Raw genomic sequence first — 27120 nt, 5'->3', positions numbered from 1 at the left:
TCAACCATGTAATTAGCAGAGTTCGTAAGGGCAGTCGATGGATGTGGTTTGTTTGGGCGTTCAGAAGACTTTCAGCAATGTCCTGTGTAAGAGACTCTCAATTAAAATGAAAGCACCTGGGATTGGAAGCAGTACAGAAAACTGATTGGCAGACAGGAATAAATGAGCCTTCCTCTGAGTGGCAGGCAGTGACCAATACTTGGACCTTGGATATTTGTACTTTGTAATAGAGATATTTAGATTTAAATGAGGAAACTAAAGGTAATATCTCCAACTTTGCAGATGGTACAAGGCTGGGTGGGAAGGTAAGTTTTGAGGATGACATGGAGTGAGTGAGTAAATGCAGGTAAAGTGTAATATGATTTGACCTACTTTAGTCACAAAAACAGGAAATCAGATTGTTATTTGAATGGCAATAAATTGGGAAAGGGTGTGGTGCAGTGAGCCCAAAGTGGATCCAAAACCATCTCCAATTTCCTTTGATAGCCAATGGTCAGAGAATTCCTACAGATATAGCAGTTAAGAGTTCACCACATTGCTGTGGCTTTAGAGTCATGTGTCAGCCAAAACAGGTGAGGATGGCAGTTTCCTTCCCTACAATACATTGGTGAACCAGATGGGCTTTTCCAGCATTCGACAACAGATATGTGGTCATCATTTGATATTTACTGAATTCAAATTCCACCATCAGACCTGGTGAGAACCTGAGGGACGGGATTTACATGTATTTGGAATAGCAAGGACTGATTAGGGATAGTCAACATGGCTTTGTGCATGGGAAATTGTGTCTTACCAACTCGATGGAGTTTTTTTGAAGGAGTGACAAAGAGGATTGACGAACGCGGAGCGCTGCACTTTGTCTATATGGACTTCAGTAAGGCGTTTGACAAGATCAGTTAACAAGATTAGACAACCTAGAATACAGGCAGAACTCGCCATTTGGATACAAAATTGGCTTGATGGTAGGAAACAGAGGGTAGTGGTGGAAGGTTACTTTTTGGACTGGAGGTCAGTGACTACAAGGATCGGTGCTGTGTCCGCTGCTTTTTATAAATATATTTATATGGATAGTTTGGATGTGAATATAGGAGGTATGGTTAATAACTTTGCAGATGACACCAGCATCAATGGTGTAGTGGACAGCGAGTAAGGTTACCTCAGTGTACAAGAGGCAGTACTTATACAGGTAATGGTAAGGTCCTGGGGGAGTGTGGCTGAACAAAGAGACCTTTGAGTTCAGATTCATAGTTTCTTGAAATTGGAGTCAGAGGCAGACAGGGTACTGAACAAGGTGTTTGGTATGCTTTCCATTATTGGTTAGGGCATTGAGTAAAGGAGTTGGGAGATCAGGTTGAAGCTATACAGGATATTGGTTAAGCCACTTTTGGAATATCGTGTGCAATTCTGGTCTGTCTGCTCAAGGAAAGATGTTAGACTTGAAAGAGTTCAGAAAAGACTTGTAAGGATGTTGCCTGGGTTAGAGGGTTTGAGGTAGAGGGAGGGCTGTTTCCCTGGAGCATCAGACGCTGAGATGTGACCTTTAAGAGAAGTTTATAAAATCATGAGGGGCATGGATAGAAAGAATCATTAGAGTCTTTTCCCCAGGGTGGGGGAGTCCAAACCTCGAGGGCATGGGTTTAAGGTGAGAGGAGAAAGATTTAAAAGGGACTTGAGGGGCAATATGTGCAAATAGAGGGTGGGGTGGAATGAACTGCCAGAGGAAATGGTGGAGGCTGGTACAATTACAACATTTTAAAGGCATCTGGAAGGGTACGCGATTAGGAAGGGCTTTCAGGGGTATGGGCTAAGTGCTGCCAAATGCTACTGGAATAATTTAGGATATCTGTTTCTGTGCTGGGCATCTCCGTGAGTCTATGATTTGAACCCAGGTCCCCAGAACATTACCAGGGTACCTGTGTTAACAGTCCAGCGATAATACTGCTTGGCCATTGCATCTCCTGGAAGGGAGGTAGAAATGAAAGGTGGAGCAGGCTCAAAGGGTTGAATGGCCTACTTCTTTTGGCCTTTAGGTCTCCTTGATTTTATAACCCCGCTCCCCCTCAGAAAGGTTCTGCCTTTGTTTTTCCTACCAAACTGATTAACTTCACATTTATTCACATTATGTTCCATTTGCCATGCGTCTATCCAAGTTCTCTTGGAGCATCCTTGCACCCTCTTCAAACTTGCACTTCCACGCAGTTATGTGTGGAAGTATTTCAATCAATCTCTACATTCCTATTGTTGAAGCAGACCATGAACAGTTGTGACCCAAACTCCGATTCTTACGATATCCCACCAGTACCAGCCTTCCATTGAGAGAATTATCAATTTCTTCCTACCCTCTTCTTGCTGTCTATTAACCAAATCTCAATCCATACAAGTATATTTCCTCCCCCAGTTGCAAACGCTATAACCTTGTTTATGAACCTCCTGTGGAGCCTTATGAAAACACAGATGTCAACCTAACAGGTTCTCCATTCTTCTCCCTTCCTTCATTGTCAGAAATAGTGGGGTTACATCCACAACATTCCGATCAGGAAGGACTGACTCACGAAACCTAACTCTTCCAAAATCTATGACCATAAAAAGACATGAATGCGCCCATCATTTCCATAGGTGTCCTATCTGGGGGTCTTATCTGAACAGAGGTTTATTAATCCTTGATCCACCTGAGGTTTCAAATACTACCCCTTTAGGAATACTAATATCTTTTAGTTCCTTTGTTTTGCAAGTGGTTTAGGAACGTGAGTGTTTTCGGGAGCTGTACGTTTTTCTCTGAAAACAGACGCAAAGTAAAAATTTAGCTTCTCTGCCATTTCCCTGTTCTCCACTTAGATTCTCCTGTCGCCTGTGACTGGATCACACTTGGCCTTGTTAATCTTGACCGTTATTACATCATGAAAAAGCTTTCACCTTTTTGTTTAGAATTAGGAGTCCTATCATTATCGATGCTCTTGCAAAAGCATTCTGGTAATCTCCAGTCTGGATTTTTTTGGCCAGCTCTGCAAATCTAGTCGCTTCTGGTCACAGGTCCTTCTGTCAGTGGAAGCTGTTTACTTTGAAACTTCAGTCAAGTGTCCTTCTTACCTTGTTTGCTTCAAGGATAATACTCGCTTCTCCAGCATCCCCTCGTCTTTAAAGTCGCTCAATACCTTTCCAGTAATGCTGTTCAGCACTAGAGTGGAGCAACACCTCATTTTCCCACATTATACTCCATCTGTCAGATTTTTGGTCACTCTGTCAATCAGTCAAGGATTGGCTTTTGTCCTTGTTAGACAATCATCACTACATACTTTCCTAATTAGTTGTGTGTCATGTGGAAATATAGCTATTGCACCTTTGATCTCCTAATCTCAGCCTTTAGCATGAATAATGAACTTTGGCAGCCCACCACTAATCACAGCAGGACTCCACTTGTAAAACCTTGTCAGTCTGCAAAAGGCCCATTGATGAATACTCTGTTTTCTGCCAGCCAACCAAAGTTCTAATCATGCCAGTCAGTATGTTACCCTGGACACCAAACACCTACTTTGCACAGAAACCTTTCTATGTTGCACCAAGTTGACTGTCTTCTGGAAATCTGAGTGCAGTACATCATTGGACAACCCCTTATCCCTTACCCAAAAGACCGCAAATTCCCCCCAGACGTGATCGACGATGCTGTCCATCGCATCTCCTCCACTTCCCGCTCCTCCGCCCTTGAGCCCCGCCCCTCCAATCGCCACCAGGACAGAACCCCACTGGTCCTCACCTACCACCCCACCAACCTCCATATACATCTTATCATCCGTCGTCATTTCCGCCACCTCCAAATGGACCCCACCACCAAGGATATATTTCCCTCCCCTCCCCTATCAGCATTCCGAAAAGACCACTCCCTCCGCGACTCCCTTGTCAGGTCCACAGCCCCCACCAAACCAACCTCCACTCCTGACACCTTCCCCTGCAAGAAACGCCCACACCTCCCCCCTTACTTCCCTCCAAGGCCCCAAGGGATCCTTCCATATCCGCCACAAATTCACCTGCACCTCCACACACATCATTTACTGCATCCGCTGCACCCAATGTGGCCTCCTCTATATTGGGGAGTCAGGCCGCCTACTTGCGGAACGTTTCAGAGAACACCTCTTGGACACCCGGACCAACCAACCCAACCACCCCGTGGCTCAACACTTCAACTCCCCTCCCACTCCACCAAGGACATGCAGGTCCTTGGACTCCTCCATCGCCAGACCATAGCAACACGACGGCTGGAGGAAGAGCGACTCATCTTCTGCCTGGGAACCCTCCAACCACAAGGGATGAACTCAGATTTCTCCAGTTTCCTCATTTCCCCTCCCCCCACCTTGTCTCAGTCCCAACCCTCGAACTCAGCACCGCCTTCCTAACCTGTAATCTTCTTCCTGACCTCTCCGGTCCCCACCCCCACTCCGGCCTATCACCCTCACCTTAACCTCCTTCCACCTATCGCATTTCCAATGCCCCTCCCCCAAGTCCCTCCTCCCTACCTTTTATCTTAGCCTGCTTGGCACACTCTCCTCATTCCTGAAGAAGGGCTCATGCCCGAAATGTTGATTCTCCTGTTCCTTGGATGCTGCCTGACCTGCTGCGCTTTTCCAGCAACACATTTTCAGCCCTTACCCACAGTGCATGCTATTCCTTAAAATAAATCCTATAAATCAGTTAAATGCATTTTCCCTTTAATAAGACCATGCTGACTCTTGCCAGTTACCTTCAGTTTTTCCAGGAAACCAGTTACAACTTCCTTCATGATCAATTCAAACACCTTTCTATGATCGCTATCAAGCTAACTGGCCTGTTTTCTACTCTCTTCCCTTAGAGTCATAGAGATGTACAGCATGGAAACAGACCCTTTGGTCCAACCCGTCCAGGCCGACCAGATACCCTAACCGAATCTAGTCTCACCTGCCAGCACCCGGCCCATATCCCTCCAAACCCTTCCTATTCGCATACCCATCCAAATGCCTCTTAAATTTTGCAAATGTACCAGCTTCCACCACTTCCTGTGGCAGTTCATTCCATACACATACCACCCTCTGTGTGAAAAAGCTGCCTCTTAGGTCTCTTTAACATCTTTCCCCTCTCACTCTAAACCTATGCCCTCTAGTTCCGAACTCCCCGACCCCAGGGAAAAAAAGACTTTGCCTAGTTACCCTATCCATACCCCTCATAATTTTGTAAACCTCTATAAGGCCACCCCTCAGCATCTGACGCTCCAGGGAAAACAGCCCAGCCTGTTCAGCCTCTCCCTATAGCTCAAATTCTCCAACCCTGGCAACATCCTTGTAAATCTTTTCTGAACCCTTTCAAGTTTCACAGCATCCTTCCAATAGGAAGGAGACCAGAATTGCGCGCAATATTCCAACAGTGGCCTAACCAATGTCCTGTACAGCCGCAACATAACCTCCCAACTCCTGTACTCAGTACTCTGACCCATAAAGGAAAGCATACCAAAAGCCTTCTTCGCTATCCTATCCACCTGCGACTCCACTTTCAAGGAGCTATGAACCTGCACTCCAAGGTCTCTTTGTTCAGCAACACTTCCTCGGACCTTACCATTAAGTGTATAAGTCCTGCTAAGATTTACTTTCCCAAAATGCAGCACCTCGCATTTATCTGAATTAAACTCCATCTGCCACTTCTCAGCCCATTGGCCCATCTGGTCCAGATCCTGTTGTAATCTGAGATAACCCACTTCGTTTTCCACTACACCTCCAGTTTTGGTGTCATCTGCAAACTTACTAACTGTACTTCTTATGCTCGCATCCAAATCATTTATGTAAATGACAAAAAGTAGTGGACCCAGCACTGATCCTTGTGGCACTCCACTGGTCACAGGACTCCAATCTGAAAAACAACCCTCCACCACCACCCTCTGTCTTCTACCTTTGAGCCAGTTCTGTATCCAAACGGCTAGTTCTCCCTGTGTTCTGTGAGATCTAACCTTGCTAATCAGTTTCCCATGGGGAACCTTGTCGAACACCTTACTGAAGTCCATGTAGATCACATCTACTGCTCTGCCGTCATCAATCCTCTTTGTTACTTCTTCAAAAACTCAATCAAGTTTGTGAGACATGATCTCCCACGCACAAAGCCATGTTAACTATCCCTAATCAGTTCTTGCCTTTCCAAATACATGTACATCCTGTTCCTCAGGATTCTCTCCAACAACATGCCCACCACCGACGTCAGGCTAACTGGTCTGCATTTCCCTAGCTTGTCTTTACCGCCCTTCTTAAACAGTGGCACCACATTTGCCAACCTCCAGTCTTCCAGCACCTCACCTGTGACTATCGATGATACAAATATCTCAGCAAGTGGCCCAGCAATCACTTCTCTAGCTTCCCACAGAGTTCTCGGGGACACCTGATCAGGTCCTGGGGATTTATCCACCTTTATGCATTTCAAGACATCCAGCACTTCTTCCTCTGTAATATGGACATTTTGCAAGATGTCACCATCTATTTCCCTACAGTCTATATCTTCCATATCCTTTTCCACAGTAAATACTGATGCAAAATATTAATTTAGTATCTCCCCCATTTTTCGTGGCTCCACACAAAGGCCGCCTTGCTGGTCTTTGAGGGGCCCTATTCTCTCCTTAGTTACACTTTTGTCCTTAATATATTTGTAAAAACCCTTTGGAATCTCCTTAATTCTGTTTGCCAAAGCTATTTCATATTCCCTTTTTGCCCTCCTGATTTCCCTCTTAAGTATACTCCTACTGCCTTTATACTCTTCTAAGGATTCACTCGATCTATCCTGTCTATACCTGACATATGCTTCCTTCTTTTTCTTAACCAAACCCTCAATTTCTTTAGTCATCCAGCATTCCCTACACCTACCAGCCTTTTCTTTCACCCTGACAGAAATATACTTTCTCTGGATTCTTGTTCTCTCATTTCTGAAGGCTTCCCATTTTCCATCTGTACCTTTACCTGCGAACATCTGCCTCCAATCAGCTTTCAAAAGTTCTTGTCTAATACCGTCAAAATTGGCCTTTCTCCAATTTAGAACTTCAACTTTTAGATCTGGTCTTTCCTTTTCCATCACGATTTTAAAATGAATAGAATTATGGACGCTGGCCCCAAAGTGCTCCCCCACTGACACCTGTCACCTGCCCTGCCTTACTTCCCAAGAGTAGGTCAAGTTTTGCAGCTTCTCTAGTAGGTACATCCACATACTGAATCAGAAAATTGTCTTGTACGCACTTAACAAATTCCTCTCTATCTGAACCTTTAACACTATGGCAGTCCCAGTCTATGTTTGGAAAGTTAAAATCCCCTACCATAACTACCCTATTATTCTTACAGGTAGCTGCGATCACCTTACAAGTTTGTTTCTCAATTTCCCTCTGACTATTGGAGGGTCTATAATACAATCCCAATAAGGTGATCTTCCCTTTCTTATTTCTCAGTTCCACCCAAAGAACTTCCCTGGATGTATTTCTGGGAATATCCTCCCTCAGCACAGCTGTAATGCTATCCCTTATCAAAAACCCCACTCCCCCTCCTCTCTTGCCTCCCTTTCTATCCTTTTCCTGTAGCATTTGTATCCTGGAACATTGAGCTGCCAGTCCTACCCATCCCTGAGTCATGTTTCTGTAATTGCTATGATATCCCAGTCCCATGTCCCTAACCGTGCCCTGAGTTCATCTGCCTTCCCTGTTCGGCCCCTTGCATTGAAATAAATGTTTCTTGAGTGGAAGAGTTATTGCCACTTTTCAGTACGATGTAACCTTTCCAGAATCGAGTAGGTTTCGGAAATTAATTCCAATGCATTTAATTACCTTTTTGAAAACTCAACGGGAAGGTCCATCAAACCTAGAGACTTATCAACCTGCAACTCTGTTTGCTTGACTATTTCCCTTCAAGTGATTTTTGATGAGGGAATAAATATCTTGACCTGGTCTTGTCGAGAAAGAGTGTAATGGAGACAGGTCTGTTGCACGAGTTGTAAAACGGTGTTAGAAGCATAGTCTGATGCTTGTCAGACAAAGCACGTTTGACACTACCAGGAGATAGGTCTTAGCCCCTTCTCGTGGCTTGGCACAAGAGCTTCCCACACATCTTTTCAATTTCTATCACTTGCTCTATTCATCAGAACATCAGCTTATGGTCCGAAGACTGGTTCTCATTCATTCCCTTGGATTCCTGCCCTCTTAACAAATGGCTGAAGAGGGAGATAAGAAAGAAACCCCAGGCTTGCGGTTTGTATTCAAAGGGCTGAACGACTTCTATTTGAGGTTCCATGCTGGGCACCAAACATTTCGACCTTGTTTCCATGTGTGTCTGATTTACTTGCTTTCTTAGTGGGACTAATTTTATACTAATAATGAGAAGTGTTTGCCATGAGATGCAGTTTTTTTTTTATTGTTGAAACAAGCAATTCACACACATATCTTGTGTGTGAGAAATGGAGAAAGGTGACCAGTGGTGTTCCACAGGGGTCAGTATTGGGGCCACTGTTGTTTGTAATATACATAAATGATCTGGAAGAGGGCACTGTTGGTATGATCAGCAAGTTTGCAGATGACACAAAGATTGGTGGAGTAGCAGAAAGCATAAGGGATTGTCAAAGAACGCAGGAGAATATCGATAGATTGGAGAGTTGGGCGGAGAAGAGACAGCTGGAGTTCAATCCAGGCAAATGTGAGGTGATGCATTTTGGGAAGTCTAATTCTAGAGTGAACTATATTGTAAATGGAAGAGCCTTGGGAAAAGTTGATGAGCAGAGAGATCTGGGAGTGCAGGTCCACTGTGCCCTGAAGGTTGCTGCACAGGTCGATAGAGTGGTCAAGAAGGCATATAGTATGCTTGCCTTCATTGGACGGGATATTGAGTATAAGAGCTGGCAAGTCATGTTAAAATTGTACAAGACATTGGTTCGGCCCCATTTAAAATATTGTGTACAGTTCTGGTCGCCACATTACCAAAAGGATGTGGACTCTTTGGAGAGGGTGCAGGGAAGGTTTATGAGGATTCAAGCAACAATTTGATTTCAGACAGTCAACATGGTTTTGTCAAGGGCAGAGGTTTTTGAGAAGGTGACCAAGCATGTAGATGAAAGTAGGGCAGTTGACGTGGTATACATGGACTTCAGTAAAGCCTTTGATAAGGTTCCACATGATAGGCTGTTGGAGAAAATGCAGAGGCATAGGATTGAGGGTAATTTAGCAGTTTGGATTAGAAACTGGCTTTCTGAAAGAAAGCAGCGAGTGGTGGTTGATGGAAACTATTCAGCCTGGAGTCCGGTTACTCGTGGTGTGGCACAGGGGTCTGTTTTGGGACCACTACTGTTTGTCATTTTTATAAATGACTTAGACACAGGCATAGGTGGATGGATTAGTAAATTTGCAGATGACACTAGTCATTGGAGTAGTGGACAGTTTGGAAGAATGTTATAGATTGCAGGGGGACTTAGGTAAACTGCAGGATTGGGCTGAGATGTGGCAAATGGAGTTCAATGCAGCTAAATGTGAGGTGATGCACTTTGGGAAGATTAACAGGAAGGCAGAGTACTGGGTCAATGGAAAGATTTTTGGTAGTGTGGATGTGCAGAGGGATCTTGGAGTCCATGTACATAGATCCCTGAAAGTTGCCACCCAGGTGGATAGTGCTATTAAGAAGGCATACGGTGTGGTGTGCTGGCTACGTAGAACAGTCCATCTTCCATAGTTACACCGGCACCACTCCCCACCTCTTCCTTCGCTACATTGATGACTGCATTGGCGCCACCTCGTGCTCCCGCGAGGAGGTTGAGCAATTCATCAACTTCACCAACACATTCTACCCCGACCTTAAGTTCATCTGGACCATCTCTGACACCTCCCTCCCATTTCTGGACACCTCCACAACCGACTTGACACTGACATTTTTAACAAACCCACCGACTCCCACAGCTACCTGGATTACACCTCTTCCCACCCTACCTCCTGCAAAAATGCCATCCTGTATTCCCAATTCCTCTGCCTCCGCCATATCCGCTCCCAGGAGGACACCAGAGATCCCTAGGACTCATAACGGCACACAAACCAACAGCCACGCTCAGACAACAACTCACCAGAACGAAGGACCCGATACCCAACATGAGCAAAACTAATGTAGTGTACAAAATACCATGCAAGGACTGCACAAAACACTATATAGGACAAACAGGAAGACAGCTAACAATCCGCATACATGAACATCAACTAGCCACGAAACGACACGACCAGCTATCCTTAGTAGCCACACACGCAGACAACAAGCAACATGAATTCGACTGGGACAACACTACTATCATAGGGCAAGCCAGACGGAGAACAGCCAGGGAATTCCTAGAGGATTGGCATTCATCCACAAACTCCATCAACAAACACATCGACCTGGACCCAATATACCAACCACTACAGCGGACAGCTGAAACTGACAACCAGAAGCGGCAGGGACAGACCACTATAAACACCGGAGGAAACATCAAAGAAGCGCTTCGCAGGAGGCTCCCAAGCACTGATGATGTCGCCTAGCTAGGGGACGAAACGTTTGCAACAAAAACTTCCAGCTCGGCGAACAGAACCACAACAACGAGCACCCGAGCTACAAATCTTCGCACAAACTTTGAGGACACCAGAGAACACACCAGATGGCCTCCTACTTTAGAGACCGCAATTTCCCTTCCCACGTGGTTAAAGATGCCCTCCAATGCACCTCATCCACATCCCGCCCCTCCGCCCTCAAACTCTATCCCTCTAACCGTAACAAGGACAGAACCCCCTTGGTGCTCACCTTCCACCTTGAAGGGCTTTTGCCCGAAACGTCGATTTTGCCTGTCCTCGGATGCTGCCTGAATTGCTGTGCTCTTCCAGCACCACTGATCCAGAATCTGGTTTCCAGCATCTGCAGTCATTGTTTTTACCTCGTGAGTTTTCCCAGCCTGCCATTCTGTTGGCTAATGTTGCTTTTAGTATCCCAAAACAGCTGTTAGTTTACATTCCACTGGCTACTTCAACTATCATAACATTCAACTGTACATGTACATGAAGATTTCTTTCTATGAATAAAGTATATTTTGGCAATTCAAAAAAAAATTCAAGGATATGGGACAAGTTGAGGAAATTGGGATGAGATGTCCTGGAGCTGGAGGACGAACCTCCAATGACCACAACCATCTTCCTGTGTGTCAGGTAATACTCCAACCAGTGGAGAGTTTATCCCCTGATTCCCATTGATTCCAGTTTTACTCGGGCTCCTTGATGCCACATTCTGTTGAATGCAGCCTTGATGTCAAAGGCTGTCACTCACACCTTGCCTCTGGAATTCAGCTCTCTTTTGTCCATGTCTGAACTACGGCTGTCATGATGTCAGGAGCTGAGTGGTCCTGGTGGAACCCAGTCTTGAGTGTCCCCGCCAGGACGTTGAAAACTTTGTTCATTTTGCCTCTGATTTCCAACCCACTGTGATTTTCACATTGTCCTTTTCCAACACTTCCCTTCCTTTACTTGACTTCTGTATCTTCATTTCAGGAAATAAACTGTCCTCTGCCATCCATTACAAAGCCCACTAACTCCCGTAGATACCTTCACTACAGCTTGTCACACGCCATGTCCTGCAAGGACACAATCCTATTCTCCCAGTTTCTTCCCCTATGTTGCATCGGTTCAGATGATGCCACCTTCCAAAGCTTGCTTATTCCGTAATCGAGGTTTCCCATCCACAGTGGTTGACAGGACCCTCAACCACATCCGCCCTATCACTTATGGTTCTGCCCTTGACCCTTCCCATCATTCACAACAGCATGATCACCTTTCATCCCACCAGCTTCCGCATTCAAAGGATCATTCTCTGCCATTTCAGACAACTCCAGCAAAATGCAGGGTTACATTGTACTTTGCTCAAAAACTGCATGCATTCATGTAAAACTCTGAGCTCAAAAACTGCATGAATTTATGTAAAACTCCATTATCTCACTTTTTAAATTAGAATCAATCTAAACATCATGGCATAGACAGAGAACACAGCGGGCCAACACCTTCAACATATTGTCCAGCTATCACCATTGTTAACAGCTAACCCGAGAATGCAACTTTTTAGGAAAAAGGCTTTGTGATTTACACATGAAAGAAGTGAAACTATCACTGTGCTCTAACAGATAAAAGGCTTAACACACAATCAATTTTTTAATGTATAATTTCAGTTACATCACACTGTAAATTTTTGCTATAAACTCTGTGTGTTAGGATTGAGCCCTCCAACATCACCTGATGAAGGAGTGTCGCTCCGAAAGCTAGCGTGCTTCCAATTAAACCTGTTGGACTATAACTTGGTGTTGTGTGATTTTTAACTTTGTACACCCCAGTCCAACATCGGCATCTCCAAATCATGACTACAAAATCATGACGGGCATGGATAGGATAAATAGACAGTCTTTTCCCTGGGGTGGGAGAGTCCAGAATTAGAGGGCATAGGTTTAGGGTGAGAAGGGAAAGATATCAAAGAGACCTAAGAGGCAACATTTTCACACAGAGGGTGGTACGTGTATGGAATGAGCTGCCAGAGGAAGTGGTGGAGGCTGGTACAATTGCAACATCTAAGAGGCATTTGGATGGTATATGAAAACGAAGGGTTTGGAGGGATATGGGCTGAGTGTGGCAGGTGAGACTAGATTAGGTTGGGATATCTGGTCGGCATGGACGGATTGGACCAAAGGGTCTGTTTCCGTGCTGTACATCTCTATGACTCTATGACTATTAATATACGGCTATCTAATAAGTTAAAAAAATCAGACAAACACTAGGGAATAGTCGAACAGGTTTATTTGGAAGCACTAGCTTTCGGAGCTGTGACAGCTACCTGACAAAGGAGCAGCACTCCGAAAGCTAGTGCTTCCAAATATATCTGTTGGACTATAACCTGGCATTTGTGTGATTTTTAAATTTGTCCACCCCCGTCCAACACCGGCTCCTCCACATCATTACCAATAAGTATTTATAATTATTTAAAAGGCCTCATCTAAGGTGGGCCAAACTTTCCCTTTCTATTGCATATTTAATAGTAAGTTTCAGAACAGTTTCCATCTGAGCGACCCTTGTCAGAACAGAGGAGTCTTACTGTCTGCATTGTAGCCCCATCTCACTAAGACTCTGTTCTGATTCTCAGAGGCATTTTACTATCTGTCTGTAAAGGCCTTGAGCTGAGCTCCATGAAACTTCTCTTCCATCATTTTGTGTCAGCTGAAAAAAAACGCAAGCAGCCATGGGTAGCTACAACACTATCTCTGCTGGATCTGTCCTGCTGATGGGTATGGGTATGATTACAAGAGTATGAATATACAGTTATCAAGCTGCTGCTTGACGAGTCCATGAGAATGTTCTCCCAATTTTGGCATTAGCCCCCAGATGTTAGTAAAGAACATTTTCCAAGGTCAACAGATCTATTTCCAATGTTGCCTCTTCTAGTTCCTAGGTCAATATCTGGTGCGCCATCCATTTTTATTTCTGTTGTGAGGATTCATAGTGATTGAAACAACTGAATGGCTTGCAAGGCCATTTCAAAAGGCAGTTGCAAGTCAACCACATTGTTGTGGCTCTGAAGTCACATGTAGGCCAGACCAGGTGAAGGATGATGACAGGTTAAAATGTGATATAAAGGACATTAATATTAAAAACATCAACAGGTGAACTTGCGGCAGGCAAAGCTGTTTCTCAGTATGCACAGAGATAAGATTTGTAATACAAAGAAAATCTTGTTACTTGCACAATGCTTTCTGTGATCCCAGGACATTATAAAATATTTTCTTGTAATGGCTTTGTGTTTGGAAATGTACTCACTAGTAAAATGTAATGAATACTGCTACCAACGTAGCATGTCAATATATTATGAATTATGCAACTACAATGTGTAAATTCAATTGTATCTTTTCTTTAGATAGAGGAAGATCTAACGCTGAAATGATTTCCCTGATTCAAATCATGACCAAGAAGACTCATGAGCTGGGTTGAAAGATGTCTCCAGTCCTGTCCAACTAACACCAGGTTAGAACTTGCAGTTTGGCTACCAGTAAGACAGAACCTGGCCTGTTTATTGAAGAATGGATCAGAATTTCAACCGTTCTGTGAAATTCCAGCCCGCTTCCTGGCACAACATTTCATTGCTGGCAGAGCAATTCCAGTTCTGCTCGGACTCAGTGAGTAGTACCACCTTTCTCATCGTGGCCTACAGTGCAGTGATGGCAGTGGGCATGATTGGCAACATGTGCCTGGTTCTGGTCATTATGAGGCAGAAGGAAATGCGTAATGTGACCAATATCCTGATCGCCAACCTGTCATGCTCAGATATCCTCATTACCACCCTTTGCCTCCCGGTGACAGTGATTTATACCATGATGGACCGTTGGATCCTTGGTGCTGCACTTTGCAAGTTGACCCCATTTGTTCAGTGCACGTCAGTTACTGTGTCCATCCTCTCCTTGGTCCTGATTGCTTTGGAGAGACATCAGCTGATTATCAACCCAACTGGTTGGAAGCCAGCAGTGGGCCATGCATACTTGGCAGTTGCTCTCAGCTGGCTAGTTGGAAGTTTAATCTCTTTACCTTTTATCTCCTTCAATGTCTTGACCAGTGAGCCCTACTCAAACATTTCCTTTCTCCCAGACTCTTTCAAGGATCATGCAGCTTGTATTGAAAGCTGGCCTTCAGAGCAGCAGAAGCTGGCCTACACCACCTGCCTCTTGGTCTTCCAGTATGGCTTGCCCCTGCTTCTGATGCTGACCTGTTACTTCCGGATCTTCCTGCGTCTCCGAAGGCGCCGAGAGATGGTGGACCGTGCAAGGGATGGGAATCACCGGGTCAGCCACAGTCGGAAGATCAACATCATGTTGGCATCTATTGTTGTGGCCTTTGGCCTGTGTTGGCTACCACTCACAGTTTTCAACACGGTATTTGATTGGAACCACGAGGCCATCTCCATCTGTCACCACAACCTCATCTTTTCGCTTTGTCACCTGACAGCTATGCTGTCCACCTGCGTCAACCCAGTCATCTATGGCTTCCTCAATACTAACTTCCAGAAGGAAGTGAAGGCCATGTTGTACCGTTGTCGTTGTGGTGGGACTTCAGACACCTACGAGAGTTTTCCTTTGTCCACAGTCAACACTGAACTGTCGAAAGCTTCCGTATGCCATTAATTGTGTCTAACTTCAGCTGCATTGTGCCTTTTGTGGATCATTTGACACTCGTTCTTGCTGTTTATGTCTGCAGCAATTACATCATTCCCCTCATGCCAAGTCTCACTGCTGAGAGTTGTTGGTCTGCGCCGAGATGGTCTGGCTCCAGCAGTCGTGGATGACTTGTCAATGCTCTGTTGTCAATGCTTTGAAAATCTGGACCCCTGAAATGCACCATCACGGGGAGGCTGTAAGTTACTTGCCTTAAAGTGACCTGCCTTCAAGTAACATTGACACTGAATTTGTGAGACAATGGTTCCAAAATGTACCTGGCATGGGTGAGGTGACAATATGCAGTGGATTGTTTGTGTAACTTATTGGGCCTCTGGCTGACCAATCTGCTGGTTCCTCCTAATCTCACATGGTCCTTTACTAGCTCCACACAACTGAGTGGGGGGGCACAGCCTGGGTACCCATGGAAGGTGGGGATAAGGGAAATATTACAGATGAGGCTGCATGCATTTCCCATCAACCCCAAAGTGATACTGAAAGCATCATTACCGGCAGGTAGATGTTCAGGTCAAGAAGTGCTCAGTGGCAAGGCATCAGTGCAGGATTTGTACAGCTATCGTGTTGCCTGAATGGAACCACGCCAGGGGAGCCTCATGTGATGCAGCGCTCAGTGTCATGGCAAATCTGGAGGGCCTGGTAGCAAGACTCCTTTACCTTCTGCCTTTAGAACTGAGCCGCAAGGAGGACCCTGAAAATGAGGGACAAGAAAAGGATGTCATTTTTTCCTTTTCAAGTTATTCAAGCGGTTTTGTAGTCGTTTGTGGATGAGACAATGGTGCTGGAGGTGGGGAGGAAAGGAAATGAAGTGCTGGGAAATTGTCAGTCTGAGTTCAGCCTTTTCAGTATGTGTTAACAGAAAAATGCATGAGCTTGTTTAAACTGTGTATCAATGTTATATTTGTATGTCATTTTGCCACATTTACAGGGGCCAAACTACTTCAGTCGAGAATCTTCAACAGACAGAAGGGGGCTTAACGGAAAAGGGACAGGTCTGATGAACTGGATCTGGAATGTTTGATTCAACAGATTGGTGAATAAGGCATATGGAGCAATGTTCTGTGGATATTCTTTCCTTTTTTTAAGAGTACCTAATATGCAAACTGCCCTGATTGAGTTTCTGCAAAATGCAAAATCAAAGATAATGGACTATGGGTGTGGTGGTTATCAGTTTGTAAAGGCAGTTTTATGTCTGGGGGCAAATCTCACCGAAGTTCCAGATTAGTGTTCTGTAAATAAAACACATTTCTTTCTCTTCTAACTTCAGACGAATGATCTTTTGATCAGTTGAAGTATTGCTGGAATGAGATACTGCTTTTGAATGCTCCAATAAAATCGATAAGGCTGAGTTTCATATTGTTTGTTATTCACTGTTTCAAGATTTGTCTCAATCATTGAAGGACTGTCCCATTTCATTAGCGCACCAGAGGATCTCACGACAAGTAAATAAACCTGACCTTCTACTGTTCTCTGACATTATCAGAAGCTCTGAGGAAACCAGGAGCAGCACGAGTGATTTAGAAGTAAAGCTGCCTTTGTCATCAGGGCCATCCTTCGTTTCAAAGACATTACATGTTTTGGGTGCAAATTTCTAACAGGGCTCTCCACATCACCGTGCAGGCTGATTCTTGAACAGCAGACCTTCAGGTCTCCTCCTAGAGTGGAGGATATGTTTCCTATTCTTTATTTGTTGACACTGTCCCATTGCAAAGAGGAGAAGAGCAGATGGAGGTCACAGTGCGTAGAAGATGAGAGCTGAGGTGCTGCAATGAATAAAATTAATAGGAGCTAGTTGCCTCTGATTAGCTGGAGTGAAGGGAAATGAACACCTTGCCAACAACACTGTGCAGCACAGAGAACCCCCAGATTCCTGGGGTGTTGGGGACAGATCTGAGAGTGTTTGCATTCTTGTTCTAGATTTGGGTACTGGAGAGCAGGAACAAAGTACAGAAGGCGCTGGTTTGAGAGTAGATGATGATTTAGAAACAATTCTGATGTCCTATTTTCCAACCTCCTTTTGTTTTGTTTTGTCCAGTTCAGGGTGGGATGAGGGATACATTATTATAGATCTGGACTTTATGGAACGAGGTTTGTAGGCTTGGCGTGTGTGAGGAGGTTTACTTGTAATATCAGTGATTGATCCAGGGATGGCAGACTAGGGTTGGCGTTTGTAGAATAGATTTCAGATTTCATGAAATTGAATGTGATTACCACGAAGGATGCCATTAAAGTGGAGTGAGGTTTGGAGGTATAGACGGAAATCTGCAGTTATTTGGATTTAGATGATACGTAGATCTGTAATTGTCACAGTCTGGCCCAGAGAAACCTCCGATCTATGAATGAGGTTTGGAGTCAGGGTCATGGTTTGATTGAGGTTGGGAGTCAGCACTGAAGTACTCACAGGAGGATTAAGGATTGGGTCAGTTAGCCTTATTTTGTTGTGGAGACTCTTGCAGTTTCAAGGCAAGGTTGGGTTAGTATGTTTGATGCAGGCCATTTGGTGGGTGAATTTCTAATGATTGAATTCAGCTTGGCTTTTGCTTCCCTCACCTGTGTACCAGATGTACTGCTCGCATCTATTTCAAATGTTGTAACTTCCAGGACTGTCCCTGGGGGTGGTTTGCTTACAAATTTGTGACCTTGATGGCAATGAAATGTGAAGTCATGCTTGTTATTAGAGTTTCCAGTCTTCGTAATCCAGAAGATATGGCATTACGTCTATCTGATCGTGTATATTGTACCGTCAGTCACAATCTCCTGCTTTTCAGTGGTTCCTTTGTATCATCTTGCTGCCTTTTTGTTGGTTATATATTTGCCAAATGACATACGGTTCTCACCATCATTGCAGGTTGCACATTAGAACATAGAACATAGAACATAGAAGAATACAGCGCAGTACAGGCCCTTTGGCCCTCGATGTTGCGCCGATCCAAGCCCACCTAACCTATACTAACCCACTATCCTCCATATACCTATCCAATGCCCGCTTAAATGCCCATAAAGAGGGAGAGTCCACCACTGCTACTGGCAGGGCATTCCATGAACTTACGACTCGCTGAGTGAAGAACCTACCCCTAACTTCAGTCCTATATCTACCCCCCCTTAATTTAAAGCTATGCCCCCTTGTAATACCCGACTCCATACGCGGGAAAAGGTTCACACTGTCAACCCTATCTAACCCCCTAATCATCTTGTACACTTCAATCAAGTCACCCCTAAACCTTCTTTTCTCTAATGAAAACAGCCCCAAGTGTCTCAGTCTTTCCTCATACGATCTTCCTTCCATACCAGGCAACATCCTGGTAAACCTCCTCTGCACCCGTTCCAGTGCCTCCACATCCTTCCTATAGTATGGCGACCAAAACTGCACACAATATTCCAGATGCGGCCGCACCAGAGTCTTATACAACTGCATCATGACCTCAGGACTCCGGAACTCAATTCCTCTACCAATAAAAGCCAGTACGCCATATGCCTTCCTCACCGCACTATTTACCTGGGTGGCAACTTTCAGAGATCTGTGTACATGAACACCAAGATCCCTCTGCTCATCCACACTACCAAGTATCCGACCATTAGCCCAGTTCCCCATCTTTTTGTTATTCTTCCCAAAGTGAATCACCTCACACTTAGCTACATTGAATTCCATTTGCCACCTTTCTGCCCAGCTCTGCAGCTTCTCTATATCCTGCTGTAACCTGCCACATCCTTCCTCACTGTCAACAACTCCTCCGACTTTCGTATCATCCGCAAACTTGCTCACCCAACCTTCTAACCCCTCTTCAAGGTCATTTATAAAAATGACAAACAGCAATGGTCCCAAAACAGATCCTTGCGGAACACCGCTAGTGACGGCACTCCATGAAGAAACTTTGCCATCAACTACTACCCTCTGTCTTCTTCCATCCAGCCAATTCCTAATCCAAACCTCCAACTCACCCTCAATGCCATATCTCCGTATTTTCTGCAGTAGCCTACCATGGGGAACCTTATCAAACGCCTTACTAAAATCCATATATACCACATCTACCGCTTTCCCCTCATCAACCTCCTTCGTCACCTTTTCAAAGAATTCAATAAGGTTTGTGAGGCACGACCTGCCCTTCACAAAACCATGCTGACTATCCTTGATCACATTATTCCTATCCAGATGTGCATAAATCCTATCCCTTACAATTCTCTCTAAGACTTTGCCCACAACAGAAGTGAGACTCACTGGCCTATAGTTACTAGGGTTATCCCTACTCCCCTTTTTGAACAAGGGGAGCTGTTGACAATGTTTTTTTTGAGGAGAAAGTGAGGACTGCAGATGCTGGAGATCAGAGCTTAAAAATGTGTTGCTGAAGAAGGGCTTATGCCTGAAACGTCGATTCTCCTTCTCCTTTGATGCTGCCTGACCTGCTGCGCTTTTCCAGCAACACAATGTTTTTTTTGAACTTGTTTGAAAGTTGATGCTACTTGTAAAACAGAATATTCACATTCTCTGTGAACTTTTGAAAACTGTTACTCATATCTTTTTTTAAACTTTATTCAGTCTGTCATAATCAGTGGGAAAATTACAGTTGCTACGTAAAGATGACTCCATATGTTTGAGAAATACTTTGATGTTTGTTGACGTTCACTCATTTCTTTATTGGACATTTCTAAGTTTTGCACACACATTCAAAGTAATCATGTTTTCATTTTGATATTAAAAGCCTGTAAGTTGATTTGAAGGCGGTTTCTGTCTGAGGGCTGTTCTGAAGAACGCACACCATAAACTATGGTTTTCCTGTGCTTGTTCAAATACTGGTTTTTAAAGGATTTTGATGCCTTCCTTGTGTGTTCATGCTTCCTGTTTAATGGACAGGCAATGATAATTGTCAGTACAAATTGGTTGGGGGGAGGGGGGGGGTTGGTGGTGAGGGGCACAGTTAGGATTGAAGTGACTGAGGCCCAGTGGTTAGGGTACAGGTTAGAAGACGTGAACCGGGCAGAGACTGAGGGTGTGACAGGCAGAGATGCAGTATTGGAAAGAGAGACTGAGGAACAGATAATGAGAGTCAGGGGGCGAGACACAGAGGTTGAGAGAAATAGAGACTGCGAGAAGTAGAATGCGAGAAACTAAAAGGACAACCAGAGGGGGAGAACCTGATGGTGACAGAACCAGAGACCAAGAACCAGAGGGGCAGAAACAGATGGTCTGATCCGTCTATGCTAACCAGGATCCTTAATTGAACTTGTCCTATTTGCATGTGTCTTGCTCACATCCCTCTCAACCTTTACTATTCATATACCTGTTTAAATGTCTTTTCAATGTTGTAATTGTACCCAGCTCTACCACTTCCTCTGCCAGCTTGTTCCATGTACACACCACCTTCTGTGTGAAAAACTTGCCCTTCAGGTCCCGTTTAAAACTTTCTCCTCTCACCTTAAACATATGCCAACTAGTTTTGAACTCCCCTACCTTGTGGAAAAGACCTTGGCTATTCACCTATTCACCCCTTATGATTTTCTAATCCTCTGTAATGATCATGATCCCGTTGTACTCTCAGACTGACAACAAGTTTGGTGTCATCTGCAAACTCATTAACCATGCTCCCTACATTCTCATTCATAATTGTTGATATAAATGACGGACCACAGTGGACCAAGCACCGAGCCTTGTGGCATACATCTGGTTACAGGCCTCCAGTCTGAACAATGATCCTCCACCACCACCCTCTGTCTTCGACCCTCAAGCCAATTTTGTATCCAGTTGGCTAGCTTTCTGTTGCGAAGTTGGGTAGGGAACTTCTGGATTGGAAAGCAGCAAGTTAAAATTTGGGGTTTGCAAAGAGCTGGTGGGAAAGTATTGTGTGGTCCCTTTAAGAGATCATGTCCTTTATCTATGCTTGGAGCAGCAGCTTGAAACTTTGCAAGTACACAGAAAGCACCCGAATGAAGCATTTGTATTGAACAGTCGTACAGTTAGCAGGCCATGCAGCAGTTTTTACAAGGAAAGCAGGCTTTTGTATTCAGCTAATTAATTTTAACCAGGTACTTAGACACTTCAAACCTATTAAATCTGATTCTGATGGTTTTGACAAGATAGGACCACTCCTGTTGTAAGAAATATTGATACGTTGTTAAGGGTATAAAAGAAGGGGGCAGTTGGACAAAGACCCCAGAGCAAACAAGCTGCCGTCCACCAGAGCTAACGGCCCTCAGCTCTCCAGAGAGAATTTCTGGCTCTTACAGCTTCCTCTGGCTTTGAGAAAGCACCATCTAAGTAACATTACCAACAACACAACTAGTGAATATTCCTGACAGAAGAATTAATGGAGAAGGCACAGAACATTCTGGAAGGCAAGTAACCTGGCTGTAATTTCAAGAGACTAAATTCTTTTTTTAATATGAGTGTGAGTTATATTTACTGGAACAGCATACCTTTAGAATCTTGCTTTATTCGGGAATACAGGTCGGTCTACTGTAATGTTGTAATTGCATTCCAGCAAAACCTCGCTTTATAGAAAATCGCTTAATATAAGTAATGGGGCTGATAGGAAAAGTGGAGTTGGGGCAGACCAGTAAGAAAGATCAGTCCGGATCGCTCAAAAATCACCCAAAAGTCTAACTCAAAGTATAGCAGAGCCTGAATGAAGGTATAAATCATATTTATCAATGTATCAAAAGTAAATTTAACACATTACATTTTAACAAAATATTGTTATTGCAGGGACAGAGGGTCATCATGGTGCTGAAGGTAGATTCCCTCATTCCTGTTAGGCGAGAATGATCACATATTCTCTCATGCTCAAAACGCCTTGTAGCTTCTCTTCCAGTGTTATAGTCTTTCTTTTGTGTTCATCATCTGCAGTTTTATCACCAGGACGCTTCTCACTAATATTCTTGTCACTATGGCCCTGCACTTTTTCAAAATAAAAGGGATCATTTAGGAGCAGTGTACTCCCCATAGAAAGCCGCTCTGTTGACAGCTGACAGTGGGGCATGCACAGAACAGTGTGTGCAAGACATCACTGCTGGAATTGCGTTATTGCCAGCAGAGGTAAGCAATCTTGCAATGCGTGTTCCTTCGATCCTCAGTGATGTCATAAACAAATCCCATTCCTGGAACGCACTTTATCTGAGAACTACTTGATGTTGGTAGTTAGAAGAGATTTATTCGGTTTGTCAGTAGTTTAGTTAACTGGTTTACTCTTCAGGTTAGATAAATAAATACTTACTTGTGGATTTTAAAGTGAGTGTTGGGTGAGTTTTGAGAAGATTTGGAGCTCAGGTTGAGGTTCTGGGTGTAGGTTTGTTTGCTGAGCTGGAAGGTTCATTTTCAGACATTTTTCACCATACCAAGTAACATCTTACAGTGAGGCCTCGGACGAAGTAGTCCTCATGTTTCCAGCTTTCTATTTACAGGGAAATCTCGATTATCCGAAAGTGATGGGCGGGCACAATTTCATTCAGATAATCGATTATTAGGTTAATCGACTAAAAGCCTTTCCTCTGGGGCTCAGAGTTTTTAAAGTCAGCTTCGTGTTCAGGAGACTCTAGAAGCACACAGTGTGTGAGGTTCCGCCTTCAACCCCGTACACACCCGCCCTCTCTCTCTGGGGCAGCTGTACTGGACACCAACAACAAGACTGTGGCAATTGCCTTTGTGGGGTAAGTCTCCAAATAGCACATGCACACGCGGCCACAGCCACGCACATAACTTTTTACTGCAACTTTTTGACAGGTTCCACATTTACCCTGTGCAGGACAGTGTTGGAGAGATTATCTGGGGAAGGGGGGGAGGGTGAGGGAGTGTTTAGGGTACACACCTGTGTAGAACTCGAGGGAAAGTGTGGGGAGAGAGAGAGAGGGCGGGCAGTCAGTCATTTGGAGATGGTGCCTGTTTAATCACTGTAAACAAAAGACGTGATCATTTTTGGAAACACGTTTTTGATGTAACGTTTCCATTGGGACCTCGAGATCTCCTTCGAATAATCCGATTTTCGGATAATTAGTATTCGGATAATCGAGGTTCCTCTGTGTATGTTTGGGTTTCCTTGGGTTGGTGATGCCATTTCCTGTTCTTTTTCTCAGGGAGTGGTAAGAAGGGACCAAGTCAATGTGTTTGCTGATAGAGTCCAGTTGGAATGTCATACTTCTAGGAATCGCGTGTGTCTCTGTTTTGCTTGTCCTAGGTTGGATATCTTGTCCCAATCAAAGTGGTGTCCTTCCTTATCCATATGTAATGATACGAGTGAGAGTGGGTCATGTCTTTTTGTGGCCAGTCGATATTCATGTATCCTGGTGGCTAGTTTTCTGCCTGCTGTACAATGTGGTGTTTGTTACCATTCTTGCATGGTATTTTGTAAATGACATTAGTTTTGCTTGTTGTCTACATAGGACCTTTCATCGTCATTAGCTGCTGTTTTATAGACCTGTGGTAAGGGTGGGGGTCAGGGTGCAATCAGGTCAGAGTCAGGGAATGTGAAGGAGAATCAGGGGTCCAGGGTCACGGGGTTAGAAGGTTAGGGTTGGGGTCAAAGGTTAAGAGTTAACATCAGGGTTCGAGGGTTGGGGTCAGGGATGGAGGGGTCAATTTCAGTGTTTGAGTTAGGGGGTTAGAGTGATAGGGTTAGGTTTACAGTGATAGGTCAACAGTCGGGTCAAGGATTAGGGTCTGGGGTCAGGTTCAGTCTCCTGCAAGAGGAAGCAAGGTCAAGTTTACAAAGGGCAGGAGCAGGGAGGGGGCAGGGTTGGCCAGGGTTAGCATTAGGGTTAGTTCAAAGGTGAAAATGAGGGGGAGACGCAGTACAATGGAATCTTTCTCTTTCTTTCTCTCTTTCGCTCTCTTTCCCTCTTTTCCTCTTTCCCCCCTCCCTCTCTCTTTGTCTCTTTCTCTCTCTCTCTTTCTCTCTCTCTCGCGCTTTCTTTTTCTCTCTTTCTCTCTCTCTCGCGCTTTCTTTTGCTCTCTTTCTCTCTCTCGCTCTTTCTCTTTTTCTCACTCTTTCACTCTCTCTTTCTCTCTCTCTTTCTCTCTTTCTTTCTCTCTCTCTCTCTCTCTTTCACTCTCTCTCTCTCTCTCTTTCTTTCTTTGAGTCTCTCTTTCTCTTTCTTTCTCTTTCTTTCTCTCTCTTTCTTTCTCTCTCTCTTTCTCTTTCTTTCTCTCTCTCTCTCTTCCTCTCTCTCTCTCTCTTTCTCTCTCTTTTTCTCTCTGTCTCTCTCTCTCTCTCTTTCTCTGTCTCTCGCTCTTTCTTTTTCTCGCTCTCTCTTTCGCTCTCTTTCTTTATCTCGCTTTTTTTGCTCTTTCTCTCTTTCTTTTTCTATCTCTCTCTCTTTCTCTCTCTCTTTCTTTCTCTCTCTCTTTCTCCCTCTCTTTCTCTCTCTCTCTTTCTCTCTCTCTCTTTAAGTCTCTTTATCTCTCTCTCTTTCTTTCTCTTTCTCTCTCTCTTTCGCTCTCTTTCTCACTCTCTCTCTCTCTTGCTCTCTTTCTCTCTCTCTCTTGCTCTTTCTCTTTTTTCTCACTCTCTCTTTTGCTCTCTCGTTCTCTCTCTTTTTTTTGCTTTGTTTTGCTCTCTCTTTCTCTCTCTCCCTCTCTCTCTTTCTCTTTCTCTCTCTTTCTCTCTTTCTTTCTCTCAATTCTCTCTCTTTCACTCTCTTTCTTTCTCTTTCTCTCTCTCTTTCTCTCTCTTTCTCTCTCTTTCTTTCTCTCTCTATCTCTCTCTCTTTCACTCTCTCTCTCTTTCTTTCTCTCTCTTTCTCTCTCTCTTTCACTCTTTTTCTTGCTCTCTTTCTCGCTCTCTCTTTCTCCCGCACTCTCTTTTTCTCGCTCTCTTTCTCTTTCGCTCTCTGTGTTTCTGCCTGTGTGCGTCAGTATGTTTTAGTTTAGGTGTTTCCCTGTGTATCTAAGCGAAAGTGAGGACTGCAGATGCTGGAGATCAGAGTCGAGAGTGTGGCGCTGGAAAAGCACAGCAGGTCAGGCAGCATTTTAAGGCGTAGGCGAGTCGACGTTTTGGGCAGAAGGCCTTCATCAGGAATGAGATAAAGTGTGCTGATCTCCATCCCCTCGGTTTACAAAGTAGCGTTGGGACTGGTGAGTGACAGTGGGTGAAGGGGGAGAGAGAGAGAGTGAAAGCGCGGGAGGGAAAGGAATTGAGGAGGATGGGCTCAGGAAGGGTTAATAATGGGGAAGGCAAAGTGTCTGGAGTGACTAGTCCACCACCCTCCCCTCACGTTTCTTCCTCCCCTTCTCTCTGCCTCTCCCCTACACTCCACCTCTCTGTCCCCTTCTCTCTGTCCCCCTGCTCTTTCTGACTCCTCTTTCTCTGCTGCCCCCTATCTGCCTCCCCGCTCTGTCTCCATTTCTGTCCTCTTCCACCTCCTTTCTCCCCTACCCCTTTCTTAGAGTCACAGAGATGTACAGCATGGAAACAGACCTTTCGGTCCAACCCATCCATGCTGACCAGATCTCCCAACCCTCTGTTTCAGCCCCTGTGTTTCAGCCCCTGTGTTTCTCGCCCTCAGTTTCTCACACTCAGTTTCTCACCCTCAGTTTCTCGCCATCTGCTTCAGCCCCTCTATTTCAGCCCCTCTGTATCAACCCCTCTGTTTCTCACTCTCTGTTTCTCGCCCTCTATTTCTCGCCCTCCTTTTCAGCCCCTCTGTTCAAGCCCCTCTGTTTCTCACCCCCTGTTTCTCACCCCGTTTCAGCCCCTCTGTTTCTCATGACCTGTTTCTGCCCCTCTGTTTCTCGCGCTCTGCTTCTCGCCCTCTGTTTCTCGCCCTCTGTTTCAGCCCCTCTGTTTCACGATCACAGTTTCTCGCCCACTGTTTCTCGCCCACTGTTTCAGCCCCTCTGTTTCAGCCCCTCTGTTTCTCGCCATCTGTTTCTCACCCTCTGTTTCTCACCCTCTGTTTCTCGCCCTCTATTTCTCGCACTCTGTTTCTGACCCTCTGTTTCTCACCCTCTGTTTCTCGCCCTCTGTTTCTCGCCCTCTGTTTCTCGCCCTCTGTTTCTCACCCTCTGTTTCAGCCTCTCTGTTTCTCGCCATCTGTTTCTCGCCCACTGTTTCTCGCCCACTGTTTCTCGCCCCCTGTTTCTCGCCCCCTGTTTCAGCCCCTCTGTTTCTCGCCCTCTGTTACTCGCTCTCTGTTTCTCGCCCTCTGTTTCTCGCCCACTGTTTCAGCCCCTCTGTTTCTCACCCTCTGTTTCTCGCTCTCTGTTTATCACCCACTGTTTCAACCCCTCTGTTTCTCGCTCTCTGTTACTCGCTCTCTGTTTCTCGCCCTCTGTTTCTCACCCACTGTTTCTCGCCTCTGTTTCTCGCCCACTGTTTCAGCCACTCTGTTTCTCGCCCTCTGTTTCTCGCTCTCTGTTTCTTGCCCACTGTTTCAGCCCCTCTGTTTCTCGCTCTCTGTTTCTCGCTCTCTGTTTATCACCCACTGTTTCAGCCTCTCTGTTTCTCGCTCTCTGTTACTCGCTCTCTGTTTCTCGCCCTCTGTTTCTCACCCACTGTTTCTCGCCTCTGTTTCTCGCCCACTGTTTCAGCCACTCTGTTTCTCGCCCTCTGTTTCTCGCTCTCTGTTTCTTGCCCACTGTTTCAGCCCCTCTGTTTCTCGCTCTCTGTTACTCGCTCTCTGTTTCTCGCCCTCTGTTTCTCACCCACTGTTTCTCGCCTCTGTTTCTCGCCCACTGTTTCAGCCACTCTGTTTCTCGCCCTCTGTTTCCCGCTCTCTGTTTCTCGCTAACTGTTTCAGCCCCTCTGTTTCTCGCCCTCTGTTTCTAGCTCTGTTTCTCGCCCACTGTTTCAGCCCCTCTGCTTCTCGCTCTCTGTTTCTCGCCCTCTGTTTCTGACCCTGTTTCACACCCTCTGTTTCTCGCCCTCTGTTTCTCGCCCTCTGTTTCTCGCCATTTGTTTCTCACCC

At 45.0% G+C, this 27120-nt stretch overlaps 1 protein-coding gene across 5 annotated transcripts in view; it reads left to right on the top strand.

The window, feature by feature from the left end:
• npy8br (neuropeptide Y receptor Y8b) overlaps nucleotides 1-16579 on the top strand; it is a 57933-nt gene extending 41354 nt beyond the window's left edge. For all 5 annotated transcript variants that reach the window (XM_087984180.1, XM_087984179.1, XM_087984177.1 and 2 more), the window contains one exon: nucleotides 13926-16579. In XM_087984180.1, the coding sequence (XP_087840306.1) occupies nucleotides 14089-15183 (1095 nt within the window). In that variant the 5' untranslated portion in view covers nucleotides 13926-14088 and the 3' untranslated portion in view covers nucleotides 15184-16579. The remainder of the gene's footprint in view (nucleotides 1-13925) is intronic.
• The last annotated feature ends 10541 nt before the right edge of the window (nucleotides 16580-27120 follow it).

Source organism: Chiloscyllium plagiosum, unplaced genomic scaffold (genome assembly GCF_037043375.1).
Source record: "Chiloscyllium plagiosum isolate Xiang-an unplaced genomic scaffold, Cpla_swu_hap1 HiC_scaffold_48, whole genome shotgun sequence".
NCBI lineage: Eukaryota > Metazoa > Chordata > Chondrichthyes > Orectolobiformes > Hemiscylliidae > Chiloscyllium > Chiloscyllium plagiosum.
This window is presented reverse-complemented; position numbering and strand designations above follow the sequence as displayed.